The following is a 13,929-nucleotide window of genomic DNA, read 5'->3' as shown; positions in this document are numbered from 1 at the left end:
TTTGTTCATGTTTTGATGGCATTGAGTTGCAATGAAGTTCAGTTGTCAAATCATTCCAGCAAACACAACCCTATTACATAAATGGCTATTTAACCTTCTGAATTGCTCATTGAAGGAGCCAATAATGGAAAAAAGGGATCTAGCTACACCGTCCATATAATTCCAAACAATCCCTCCGGCCCTAAATAAACTTCAATAAATTCTTGACACTTGAGTGACAAAGTCACTTAATTCTAAGGGCTTTTGACCCTTATTTCATAAAATATTAAACTACTTCCTGACCAAATGCAATATATAAATATATATATATATTTATTTTTTGGTTGAAAAAAATGCAATATAATAAGTTTTTTGCTGTTAGCTAGTAAAAACAAACAATATAACAAAGAAACAAATTAAGGAACCCACCAGAATGCATGAGAGAATTAAATTTTTAAAGAGATATATATTCTCATAAAAAATCCATCATAGTATATATATATATATATGTAGATTAAGCCAACCCAAGAATCTTTTTTGTGTGGCATTTTTCTTTTTGAATTTGTTCAAATGTGAAATATTTATTTATGAAAACCGCGTGAAAGTGGGCAAAAGGGTCAGGACCGCCAGGCTGACAGACTGAGCCCTACTCCCAGAGGCCCAGCTCAATAAAATGAAAGAGTTGAATGGATTATGGTCCACACACACTTGACATTCCACAGTCCACTAGCTAAGCTTCTTCTACTTTTTACTTGGCTACTTGGATTGTGAAAGAGTAAAGACAAAGTCACAAAGCTATTATAGCGAGATTGTCGATCCCGAGGTGAATTTCCTTTTCTCCTACAATTAAAGTCATGATCTGTGACTCTGATTGCTGAAGATCTCCTACTCCTAGGACCACTTGGTTGTTACGATTATAGGGTCATAAGTTTTTCAGGATTCAGTCTCAATGTGCAAGGTAAACTTTTCTCTGTGTCAAAGCTGCAATGCATCAAAACAAGGTGAGTCACACTACAACACGACACGATGAAATAATATGAAGCATTATCCTTAACTTTCATGCTTCAAACATATTCATGTCCACTAGGTACCATTAGAGGGGGTCACATAATTTAATCTATGGTGGTCCAATTTTAACCCTTGTGCCTTTTGTTGTAGTAAATACCGCCCAATTGTTGTAATTTTAATCCGAAACATTCATAGGCTCTCTCGCCCCAGGCACATAAGCTAAACAAAAACAAACACTAGTATATGCCTCTGCACTATCGCCTATATGATTAATGACCTATTGACCAATTGACTCGTGGGTGGCACATCACAAAATCCGCCCAAACTGTCGTTTGTGACCCATTATAAGCACCATTACACCAACCTTAAGCTTCCCTTCCCTTCGCATATTCCTCACACATGAATATATAATTAGCAATGAACAATATTATCCAAAGCCTCTCACAGAAGAAAAAGGCCAATATATTTGGGTCTCAAAGTAGTGCAAAGCAACATCACCAAAAAAGTAGCACAAAGCAAGTAACGCATACCAACACCGCCGCCACTGCCACTGTTGCCACCACCACCTCTATGCCGCCCCATGGATGTTGTCGAGGGCTTAATGACTGCTCAAGTTTGAGGTCGATTAACGTCGTTTCTAACCCTATGAACCAGCAGCCAACCTCCAAATTGGAGCAACAGGTGCGTACTTAGTTTAGGACTTTGGACCACATACACCTTGCTAGCTTTGTATTTTGATTTGTTTCGACCAAATTAGGGTTTGAATTTTGGACCACATCTCTAGTTGGGGCGCATGACTAGTGCATCTGCATGCATGCATCATATCATCATATCAAATAAAGGTCGATCATCATATCAAATAAAGGTTGGCACGAAGTCCTATGTATACTCCTATTTCATTTGTGTTGTCCCAGGCAATAAGATTTTGGTTAGATGCGTCCAATTGGCAAATCCCACCCAAATATTCAGTATTCAGCTCTTGGGCCCCCATAAAAGCTGAAGAGTGGGAGGTGCCCAACATGAAAAGGTCTTGGCCCCCCAATTCTCAGGCACCAAGCCCAGTCATTAGAAAAACCATATGGGTCGAAACGGATAGGTCCCAAATCTGGAATTGTGATCCACGGTGGGTGGCGCCCAACATGGAAAACGAAATATTCGAAACACTATTGTCCATTTTTTTAATTACATTAGAGGGAATCGAATATGAATCTATCATAATCTTAACTCATATTACTTCATCTATTTTTACTAATTAAAGCAAACCCCAAAAACGTAGTTGGTGGAAAACTCAGTTGGAAAGGCCGTAGAATTAGCCCCTCTGCACTCAAATTCGATTCCTACTCCCCCTAAATATTAAAAAAAAAAAAAAAGCAAACCCCAAAAACTTTAGCGTAAATCATTTTTTACCATAATTCAACTTCTTGAACAAAAACTTCATATGACCAAAAAAACCAGAGCATTAATGTGATTTTTATTGTCTATTTTTTTTTATAGAATTTAAATTTGTTTTGAATGAATTGTTTTGTCATTTTTGGGTTTTGGGCTGTAAATTTAGGTGGCTGATCTGGAAGAGAAAGTGGTGAGGGAGAAAGAACTTCGGATGATGTACAGGAAGCGGATGGAAAGAACACAAGATTATCTGCGGTACTGTTTACAAGTAGCCCAAGATCATGGGTTTTTGGACCTTATAGTCAACAACAAAGATAATGTTGGTGTTCGTCCACAACAATACCTTCTCTCCCCCAATAATAATATTGATGTTGTGAATGGCAATGCCAGTCCTCAATTGCCAACTACTCCTCTGCACCACCAACCTTCTGATCTTGCTGTTCTTATTGATCAAGCCAAGCTAAATGGATGGTACATCCATCCAGATGAGGTACATGTTTAATTACAATTATAAGATAATGTAGTCACATTATTGATTAAATGATTTAATTGGATTGATGTTTTAACAATATTAATACAAGCATGCTTATGTGTACATGTGATGAAAATTGTATCAGATTGAATTTGAAGAAAAAATAGGCCAAGGGAGTACCGCTCACATATACAAAGGAACATGGCATGGGCTTGATGTGGCGGTGAAATGCATATACCCTGATTTCTTTAAATCAAACGACAATGGTGTTTCATTCTTTGCTCAAGAGCTTGATACCTTATGTAGACAACGCCATCGATATGTGCTTCAACTAATGGGTGCGTGCCTCGATCCTCCTAATTACGCGTGGGTGGTGACGGAGTTCTTGAGCATGACACTAAAGGAGTGGCTGCATGGCCCGGGCAATAGGCGAAGTGAGAGGATGATGCCTCTTCCTCCATTCCAAGAGAGGGTGAGTAGGGTGTTGGAGATTGCCCAAGCCATGCAGTACCTCCATGAGCAAAATCCCAAGGTGATTCATCGTGATCTCAAACTTAGCAACATCTTTTTGGATGATGCTATGCATGTAAGAGTTGCGGATTTTGGTCATGCTCGATTCTTGGGTGACGAAGAGAAGGCATTAACTGGTGAAACAGGTAAGAATTTGTGTATTGTAATATGTTAGATATATACAAATAAAGTACTATCACATAATATGGCAAAAGTTAACAAAAAAAAAAAAAAACTGTCACATTTTAGTTGAGACCCAGAATATTAAAATTTGATTTGGTTTCGTAATTTGTAGTATTACTTTAATTTATTTATTCATACATTTTGGTACCAAAATACCTAAGGTTATGGACTTAGGTCCTAATATTTTCGTTTTGGATTTGCAGGAACTTATGTGTACATGGCACCAGAGGTGATCCAAAGTGAGCCTTACAAGGAAAAATGTGATGTATACAGTTTCGGGATTATACTTAATGAGCTTCTAACCGGAAATTATCCATACATTGAGACCGATTATGGTCCCACCAAGGTATTAATCAAACAACTCATCCGTCAAGTCAAACAATTACATGAAAATCACCTCATCCTTTTAAAAGCAACATATAAAGTTGTGCATACTATAGATTAATAGATGTAAAGTTGTTCAATGATCACCAGCTAACTATTTTCAAAAAAAATAAAAAATCATAAAAGATAATATTAGACTGGGTTTTGAACTAACTTGAAGAATAAATAAACAAAAAACTATATATAATCGATTAAATTAATCATGTTGGGCGATATTAATTGTTGTGGCCAATTATCTTAATTGGTTGTTATTAATATATATAGATTGCTATGGAAGTTGTGGAGGGTAATCTAAGGCCAAGACTTCCTGATGATGAGGATGGGGAGCTTGAAGAGCTAATTGACCTGATTTGCCTTTCATGGGATGGAGATGCTTCTCTCAGACCATCCTTTGCCACCATCACTTGCACTCTGAAGAAGCTTCAAAACAGAATAGTTGACAATGTTTAGCAGTTGTTTATGTTAATATAATCACTTTGATTCTTATAATAAGCAATTACAATATCACATTTTTTCCTTCTTTACTTGTGCTCCAAATATGTCTCATGAATCTAATAAAAGACTCAAAATAAGTAAATAATTAACTGAAAAATGCTATTTACCTCAACGTTATTCCTACTTGCTTTCTTAAAGACATATATTGATACCGACATTTACGTTAACAAAGCTCTAAACCTCAATTACTTAATTTTGAGGGCTTGTTTTGTTATCATCTGAATTATATATATACATATCATAAAGTCAAAACTTAGAGGTTTATAAGTAAAGAATTATCTGATGAGTTTAAGTTTTAAAAATGATCAAGTAGCTAAATTTCAATTAGTTTATGGAAACAGTCTCACATAAAATGCAATAAATTAAAGTTCATCTTGCATTATTTGACCATGCAATCATACCCTATAAATAAAGATTGATGCAGACCAAAGCAACTTTAGAATTACAAGTCATTTATCTATCTTGCTTTTAAAAATTTTGGCATTCTATTTTTGTCTTCTTTCATTATTGAACGAGCCAGCTTTATTTACCCACTTTATATTATTAATTGACCTTCAATTATTAGATCAAATATTGTTGTTAAGATTTCGAAACCATTGCAAGAAGATATTTTTGGCAATAATCTTTCTTTTATTGGAGTGCGTGACCGGTGACCCTTCAAAAAAGGGTTATTCCATATTTATACAAAAGATGACTCGAAAATATAATCTCGTAAATACTGTACCGAACAATAGGGGTCGGCAATGGGCCCGGCCCAAATTTTTTGGGTTCGGGCCGGGCTCGGGCTTGAATTATAGAAGCCCAATAGGACTTTCGGGCCGGGCCGGGCCGGGCTTGGGCTTTAATACACAAGCCCAAAGCCCGCCCATCGGGCTTTGGCTTGCGGGCTTGGAGGGCCGGGCCGGGCTAGGCCCGAACGGACGGCCCAAAATGGGCCCAAAGCCTATTTAGACACATATATATCTTTAAAAAAAAAAAAAGGATTTTGGCTATATTGTGATTTGAATATGAGACCTCACATAACAAGCTTCAACTCTCAACCAACTGAGCTGACTAGTTTATTTGTCAAATTTGTGAATCATAACATATTTAATAGCTCTTTCGTTTATTTACTTCAATAAATTATTAATATGCTTATTAAGTTATTATATAATACTATTATGTTAGTAATAGTGTAATACCATAAATAATAAACTTTTAAAATTATATACAACATTACAACTATAATAAAACATAAATGTACATATGTATTATTATATATTTTATTACATATTTTTATAAACAAACGATGCAATTGTGTTGTCAACGATCCAAACCGTTCAAATTTTAGTTCCTCACTCAAAGATAATTTGTGCAAAAAATTAGCTCAATCGGAGATATAAAAGTGACATAATGGTGGTCAAATTAATGAACGATCGTGGTTTTTCTAATGATCATCGAATGGGTAGATGAATTTCGATTTAGCCGATTTTTTGTACGGATGATCTTTGACTATGAACATAGAAAATGAACAGGTCAGATTGTTGAAATCACGTTGTGGTCTTCATAATTATGGAAACAATAAGGTTTCAACGGGAAAGTTATTAGAATTATACTCTTCAAGTGTATTTATATGTAGATGCTCACATATCGATCTTGTTTTCAACGATCCGAACCGTTCAAGTTTTAGTTCTCCACTCAAAGAGAATTCTTGCAAAAAATTAGCTTAATCGAAGATGTAAAAGTGATTTTTCTAAATGTAACGGTGGTCGAATTAATGAACGATTGTGGTTTTTCTAATGATAATCGAATGGGTAGATGAATTCCGATTTAACCGATTTTTTGTAAGGATGATCTTTGACTATGAAAATAGAAAATGAACGGTTCAGATCGTTGAATTAATGAAATGACGATTGTGGTTTAATAACTTTAATTATACTTGTATTATAAAAGTTGTATATACACATATACATTTATATTTTATTATACTTGTAATGTTGTATATAATTTTAAAAGTTTATTACTTTATTATTTATGGTATTATATAGTTTACACTATTACTATTTACTAACATTATAGTATTATATAATAACTTAATAAGCATATTAATAATTTATTATAGTAAACAAACAAAAAACCTATTAAATATGTTATGATTTCCAAATTGGGCTTTGGGTCGGGCTTTGGGCGGGCCTAAACGGGCCGGGCTTCGGGCGGCCCATGGGCTTCAAGGGGATGGCCCAAGCCCAACCCAAGAGACTTTCGGGTCGGGCCAGGCCGGCCCAATTTTTGGGCCAAATCGGGCTTCGGGCCTAATGGGCCGGGCGGGCTTCGGGCCTTGGGCTTTTTGGTGAGGCCTACCGAACAACTTAGAGAATTTTTTGTTTTCGTTTTTCATATATTAGAATTGCAAACAACATAACATATATTTAATTAAAGGCTTAATTATCGTTTTACCACCCAAAACTATAACTCATTCCCATTTTACCACCTGAAAGTTTTTTTGTCCCAGATTACCATCTGTAACTTACATCCGTGTCCCATTTTACCTTATTCCGTCAACAATTCCGTTAATGCTGACGATCTGGCCGTTAATGCTGACGTGGCGCGCTAGATGTGCGCCACGTGTCACATCTTTTTTTATTTTTTCACATTTTTTTATTTTTTTATTTTTATAAACTTTGAAAATTAATTAAAAATAGCTCAGAATTCAGAAAAATACAAAAAAAAATTCCTACGGACTCGTCTTGACTAGCACTAATTTAATATAAGGTTAAATTACCAATTTGCCCTCTAAAAATTTTCAAAAAAATTAGAAAGTCCAAATTTATTTCTAAAAAATTAAAATAAACTTTCCTCTATTAAATAAATTCTAGAAAAAATTCTAGAATTTTCGTAAACTCTTGGACAAATTCTCAAAAATATTTTGAAAAATTACCAAAAGCTTGTTTTAGAGAATTATTTCGAGACTTTACAGAAATTTTAGATTTTTTCTAGAATTTATTTTATAGAGAATTTTATTTTTCTCTAAGACCGAGAGGTCTTTTGGGTAGCAAGTGTTCACGAGAAAGGTATTGTTAGTTTTTAGAAGACTAACGGTGCAGACCTCATATTTTTTGGAGTTCGGGAGATTATTCTATGAATTTTTAAAGAGTCTAGAGTATTTTAATTTTCTAGAAATAAATTTGGACTTTCCAAATTTTTTGGAAATTTTTAGAGGGAAAATTGGCATTTTGACCCCATAGTAAATTAGTACTAGTTAAGACAAGTCGGTAGGAATTTTCCGTGTATTTTTCTAAATTCGGAGCTATTTTTAATTAATTTTCAAAGTTTATAAAAATAGAAAAATCAAAAAATACAAAAAAGATGTGACACGTGGCGCACATCCAGCGCGCCACGTCAGCATTAACGGAATTGTTGACGAAATAAGGTAAAATGAGACACGGATGTAAGTTACAGGTGATAATCTGGGACAAAAAAACTTTCAGATGGTAAAATGAGAATGAATTACAATTTTAGGTGGTAAATCGATAATTAAGTCTTAATTAAAAAAATAACATAATATAAATTGGGCCAGACGAAACGTGATGTTCTAGAATTACGAAGCGCACTAACAAAATATTTGGCCCACTTTGTTTTTTTGGTGGGCCTCCCATCACATTCATACCTCTGCTGCTCTGCATGCATGGAAATCAAAAGAGACTATTTAATAAAAAACGTCTAAAAAATCAAATCAAATCCATGGAGACAAACATTAACATAGGCACTTCCCAAATTTTTAATTACTTAATTACCGACATAAAATAATAAAAATAATCTTCTAACAACTCACGCTTTTGAGCTTTGAGCTGACGCATGACAACCACTGTTGGTTTTGGTACTTGTTACTTGGTAATTGGCCAAAAAGTACCTGCACTACAGATTCAGCTGAGTTGTATAGCTAATAATTAATTAATTAATTAAGTCAGGAATAACTAGAACTTCATGATGCAAATTCCAGATTTACCCTCACTTACATTATAGTATTTCCTTATCGTGACAAGAAAACAGGGTTACGCTGATGGTTTATTCTATGACGATTATGTAGCAGGGAATAACTTACCTGTACGCTGTTATAAGGACGAGTGTTATTAGTGGCATCTGCTGTAGTAGGTAAGTTCTTCTCCTATGTAGAATGTGGGTTCGCATCCTTCAAATATTGTCAGTTACTTACCGCTCGGACATGTTACTCTTTCCACTTTAAGTAATGTAATTGTAATGTAATGTCCTCCTTCTTCGGATCTTCTTGTCCTAAATTTTAGTATTTCTTTTAATAATTTGTTTTATTTTTCTGAAACCACAAAACCACGTGCTTAAACAATATTTAATGCGTTTGTTCGTGGGACTTTGCAATTGCTCAACATCTGAACCAACCCCCTCTGCTCTCGCTTTCAATTCTGTGCAGCCATTCCTCTCCCTCCTTTACTCATTCACTTTCACACTCTGCTGTCTGCTCTGAGCTTCTCAGCTCAAAGAACTGATGAACGTCACCATAATCTGATAGATTTTGGCTTTTTGTCAAGTTTTTCAAGCTTCACCACCAAAATTTTGTGACCCAATACTCAAACGGTCAAACCCAACAAGATCAAAGAACTAAACTTCAAGCCTGTTCCTTTTTTTTTTTTTTTTGTTCAAAATTTGATTTTGAAGCCCAGTTGCTCACTTTCTCTGCACTACTGAATCAACAATCACTTGGAGGACCACCTGCCCCAGAAAATGATCTTCCATCTTTTACTTTGTGGGTGCTCCGTGGATAGCTTCGGTCCAGTCTGATTATATATACTCAGGTGAGGACACTAAAACTAGTGTTTCTACTGTTTTAGATAATATATAGTTTTTAATTTAATCTTTTTGGCGCGAAAATTACTTCTTTTCGAGTTGTACTTCACTGGATTAGTTTTGTTTAGAAAGCCATTGTATAAAGCTCCAACCTTCATTAAAAAAATTGAGGATCTGATAAATCCTGAAAGAAAAGGAAAGTATCTTCTGAAAGTGTCTGAAATTCAGATATTTATTGTGATTCTGATTCTGGTGTCCCGTACTTTCTTTTTTGGGTTTAATGCAAGTTTTTAATTTTGGTGTTTGATGTGATAGGGTTTTAATGAAAGTCACAGGGAAGCTCTAAGTTAAAGGCGGCGGAATAAGCATGGCGGAGAAGCAATATTCCAATGGAGGTGAAGTTGTAGTGGAAGTTCGGAGCGAAGAGACCACTGAAGCAAAAGGGTCTCCTTCAAAAGTCCGGGAATCTTCAGCTCCCAAGCAAAACAAGGTGGAGTCTAAGTCAGTCCCAGTTGGGTTTCCTTCACCTGAAATTTCAAGATCCAGCCCCAACCGGGCCATCCCCAGTAAGCCTCCCAAAATCCCCACCCCCAATGAGACCCTCACTAGGAGAAAGTCATTCAATAGGTCAGTTTACTCCAGACCCAAGTCAAGGTTTGGTGAGCCTTCAGCGCCCATTGATTCCAATATGATTGAAGAGAGTTACTTAGAGCAGATTGGTCCAAATTCCCCTTATAGGGGTTCATTCAATAGGGGTTCCCCAAATAATAAATCAGCGGTTAGGACTGTCTCAATCAATTCGAGGGGTCCAGCTATGCCCTCTCCGGGCAGGCTTAAAGAGGCGGAGGACGAAGAGATTTACAAGAAGGTTAAATTGAGTAGAGATAAGCGTAGGAAAGTGAAGACTAAGGTCTTGGTTGAGTGGATTGTTTTTCTGTGCATTGTGGGTTGTTTAGTGGCTAGCTTGACTGTTGAGAAATTAAAGAATTTCATGGTTTGGGGCTTGGAGATTTGGAAGTGGTGTGTGCTTGTGCTGGTGACATTCTGTGGCATGTTGGTTACAAATTGGTTTATGCATTTTGTAGTTTTTGTGATTGAGAGGAACTTTTTGCTTAGGAAGAAGGTGTTGTATTTTGTTCATGGAATGAAGAAGAGTGTTCAGGTTTTCATCTGGTTGGCTCTGGTTCTTCTCGCATGGCTACTGTTGTTCAATCGTGGGATTGAGCGATCAAAGACTTCCACCAAGATTTTGGATTATGTTACGTGGACTCTTGTTTCCTTTCTTATTGGGGCATTTTTGTGGTTGGTGAAAACTTTGTTGCTTAAGATCTTAGCATCTAATTTCCATGTGAACACCTTTTTTGATAGAATTCAAGAATCAATTTTCCATCAGTATGTTCTTCAGACACTTTCAGGGCCTGCACTTATAGAGGAGGCTGAGAGGGTTGGGAAATCACCAAACACTGGGCAACTGAGTTTCAGGACTACAAAGAAGGCTAAGGCTGGGAAGGAGAAAGAGGTGATTGATATGGCAAAGCTTCATAAGATGAAGCAAGAGAAGGTTTCAGCTTGGACCATGAAGGTATTGATGGATGCAGTTGCTAGTTCAGGGCTGTCCACTATCTCCAATACATTGGATGAGATGGAAGATGGAGGGGCTGAGCAGACAGATAAGGAGATTACCAATGAGATGGAAGCAACTGCTGCTGCCTATTACATTTTTATGAATGTTGCTCCACGTGGTTCTAAGTGAGAAAAACTACCTTATTTGTGCTTATTTTGTGATATCCTGGTTCTCTTTTCATATTTGGTCTTTTGTTAAATATCTTACATCTGAGTAGGTACATTGAAGAGGAGGACCTCTGGAGGTTTATGATCAAGGAAGAAGTGGATCTTGTGTTTCCGCTGTTTGAGGGATCAGAGACTGGACGTATTAACAGAAAAGCTCTAACAGATTGGGTGGTAAGAACTTTTACTTTTATGTATCTTGACTTCCACATTGAGTTGTAGTTCTTAATTGGTTTTTGGATATCTTAGTTTCATACATTGGTTCTGTAGTCATGAAGTTCAACTTCTCCATCATACATATACATAAACTAATGGTCTTTGAATCTAAAACCATATTAGATTGGGGGATGGAGAAATGAGAATTTGATAACTTGAGTCCGCTTCTATTACATTCTTCTTCTTAATTTTCTAGGTAAGCATAAAGAGCAAAAGATAATCTGCACTTAGTCAATTATGTTTGATATTGAACTGCAAGATTGAAAAAGTAATAATAATAATAAAGCATCATTCATTCAGTTGGTACCACAATTAAGTTGTTGGAGTTCTGTTTTAGATGATTCTTTCTGAAATAATAGGTGAACCATTTTTTTACCTTGTGATTTTTTGCAGGTGAAGGTCTACAATGGTCGCAAGGCATTAGCTCATGCTTTAACTGACACCAAGACAGCTGTAAAGCAATTGAACAAACTTGTGACTAGCATCCTATGTGTTATTACCATTGTAGTGTGGCTTTTATTGGTGGAAATCGCAACCACAAAAGTACTCGTCTTCCTCTCATCACAGCTCGTAGTGGCAGCTTTTATGTTTGGAAACACTTGCAAGACTATTTTTGAAGCTATCGTGTTTGTATTTGTAATGCACCCATTTGATGTTGGGGATCGCTGTGTTGTTGATGGTGTACCGGTAACTTACACAACTCTTACTTCATTATGTTTGGATTACTTAATCAAATGTTTAATATCTGGTAACCTGACAGTTGATGGTTGAGGAGATGAACATCTTGACTACAGTCTTCTTGAAACTCAACAACGAGAAGGTATACTATCCAAATTCAGTTTTATCCACAAAACCCATCAGCAATTATTATAGAAGTTCAGATATGGGTGATGGTGTGGAATTCTCAGTTGCTTTTACGACACCAGTGGAGAAGATAGGCTTGTTGAAGGAGCGAATAAAGAAGTGAGTTATTTGATGCTTTTACTCATGTCTGTGTGTGTGTGTGTCTATAAACATATATATGTTGATATTTTTTTGTCAAATAATCTGATATGTTATGTTTTTAGATTAACACATGATTCCACTTGAGTAACAGTCTTAATTAACAGTCAGGAAACCTAACAGTTTGACCAGTGAGCTTCAATTGTACTGCTCTTTTGTGTTTACTCTTATGCAATTTTCTTTTGCTTATTCAGCTATTTGGAAAGGAACCCACAACATTGGCATCCAAACCACAATGTGTTGGTGTTTGAGATTGAAAATGTGAATAAGTTGAAGATGGCGCTCTATTTTAATCACACTATGAACTTCCAAGAATTTGGAGAAAAGAATAAGCGGAGAACTGAACTAGTCATGGAATTGAAGAAAATTCTTGAAGAGCTAACCATCAACTACTATCTGCTGCCCCAAGAAGTTCATCTCACTCAAACTAAATCAGATGCAACTGTCGCCAACATATGATTCATCGTGGAGTAAAAGGAAGAACCTCTGATGACCTTTTTGATTTCACTTCCTTTTCTTTTTTGTCAGTAGGATTTTGGAGGAATCACAATTATTTTTAGCAGATAGATGAGATAACTGCTGTGGATTAGGATTGAAAATGATATGAAACGTTGTTTAATTTCCTTCTTTTTCTTTGTCTTTCTGTACTTTTTTGAAGGTAACTCTAGAATTCTTCATTTGAGCAAGGCAATATGTGTACCTTATCTGAATTAATGAGCAAAATATCTTCCTCTATGGCTATGCTTGGGTGCTCATTTAATTTTCTTCAGTAAAGAAATCAAGTATTCACTGCAACAATCAATAATTTGACATGGAAAATATTCTTCAGTGATGTCTGCAAATTTTGAAAGCTAAAATCCTGTAAAGTGTTGGCAAATGATTTTGATGCGCACTGATGCTTATTGGTCTGAGACCATTAACACAGTCCAAAACATGTGGCCTGCCAAGAGCCATGCATGTTTTCTCAATGGAATCCTGAAGTGAACTCCAGTTTCAAGTGGAATCGGTTTCTAGCAGATCAACCCAATTCTAGGGGATAACCTTATCCTTCAAACCCAGGTGGAGAATTTGCCACCTAGGATAAAGCTGAATAGACACGTCAGCTGAAAATCTCCAATTTCCACCTCCCATTTCATTCCCTCCACTACTCATAACAACACATACATTGTATCCTAGGCAAACAGAGACTCACTTCTAGGAACACACAAAATGGCTTCTGCTTCAATGGCTATGCCACTAATGTCTGCCACCCAAAACAGATCAAACCAGCCAAGCTCTGCACCATTATTGAAGTCCTTCCCAGTAAGGACAACAGGGAAGGCTGTGTTTTTTAAGCCAAAGCCCAAAGGCATGTTCAAAGTGCAGGCCTCTTTGAAAGAAAAGGCAGTGACAGGTCTCACAGCTGCTGCATTGACAGCCTCCATGATGATACCTGAGGTGGCTGAGGCTGCAGGGCCTGCCCTCCCACCATCTCTCAAGAACTTTCTGCTTAGCATTGCTGCTGGTGGAGTTGTGCTTGTAGTGATTATTGGAGCTGTTGTTGGGGTCTCCAACTTCGACCCAGTTAAGAGAACTTGAAGAAAAGTTTGAATCTTTTCCTGAATTTGATGTCTTAATTTTCTCCTCTATATCTTGCAACTCTGTTTGATTAAAAATATTGTGCAACTCTTGATTATTATATGAAGTATATATTTTCTTTACTAAAT

The 13,929-nt window shown here is 36.4% G+C and overlaps 3 protein-coding genes across 3 annotated transcripts; all 3 read left to right on the top strand.

The window, feature by feature from the left end:
- The first annotated feature begins 1,404 nt into the window (after positions 1-1,404).
- On the top strand, positions 1,405-4,375 carry LOC147278500 (serine/threonine-protein kinase STY17-like). Its single transcript, XM_086250183.1, has 5 exons — positions 1,405-1,668; positions 2,543-2,866; positions 2,994-3,504; positions 3,745-3,887; positions 4,190-4,375. The coding sequence occupies exons 1-5, from the start codon at positions 1,405-1,407 to the stop codon at positions 4,373-4,375; spliced, it is 1,428 nt and encodes a 475-aa protein (XP_086106309.1).
- A 4,419-nt stretch (positions 4,376-8,794) lies between these two features.
- On the top strand, positions 8,795-12,992 carry LOC147278499 (mechanosensitive ion channel protein 10-like). Its single transcript, XM_086250523.1, is given in 7 exon segments — positions 8,795-9,225; positions 9,547-10,966; positions 11,059-11,179; positions 11,615-11,908; positions 11,982-12,184; positions 12,418-12,608; positions 12,611-12,992. Coding segments are annotated over 6 exon segments (2,235 nt in total). The 5' UTR covers positions 8,795-9,225; positions 9,547-9,584; the 3' UTR covers positions 12,655-12,992.
- Positions 12,993-13,380: 388 nt separating this feature from the next.
- On the top strand, positions 13,381-13,928 carry LOC147278498 (uncharacterized). Its single transcript, XM_086252352.1, has one exon. The coding sequence runs from the start codon at positions 13,433-13,435 to the stop codon at positions 13,799-13,801; it is 369 nt and encodes a 122-aa protein (XP_086108478.1). The 5' UTR covers positions 13,381-13,432; the 3' UTR covers positions 13,802-13,928.
- The last annotated feature ends 1 nt before the right edge of the window (position 13,929 follows it).

Source organism: Dryas octopetala, chromosome 7, assembly GCF_963921425.1.
Source record: "Dryas octopetala chromosome 7, drDryOcto1.1, whole genome shotgun sequence".
Lineage (NCBI taxonomy): Eukaryota > Viridiplantae > Streptophyta > Magnoliopsida > Rosales > Rosaceae > Dryas > Dryas octopetala.
Note: the sequence above shows the minus strand (reverse complement) of the source record. Positions and strands in the feature narration are given on the sequence as shown.

What these genes read in the sequence shown, in the direction of transcription:
- LOC147278500 (XM_086250183.1), top strand. Translation starts at nt 1,405, where the DNA reads ATGAACAATATTATCCAAAGCCTCTCACAGAAGAAAAAGGCCAATATA. An exon ending in GGTACATCCATCCAGATGAG is followed by an intron (nt 2,867 to 2,993) that starts GTACATGTTTAA and finishes AAATTGTATCAG; the next exon opens with ATTGAATTTGAAGAAAAAAT. An exon ending in GGCATTAACTGGTGAAACAG is followed by an intron (nt 3,505 to 3,744) that starts GTAAGAATTTGT and finishes TTGGATTTGCAG; the next exon opens with GAACTTATGTGTACATGGCA.
- LOC147278498 (XM_086252352.1), top strand. Translation starts at nt 13,433, where the DNA reads ATGGCTTCTGCTTCAATGGCTATGCCACTAATGTCTGCCACCCAAAAC.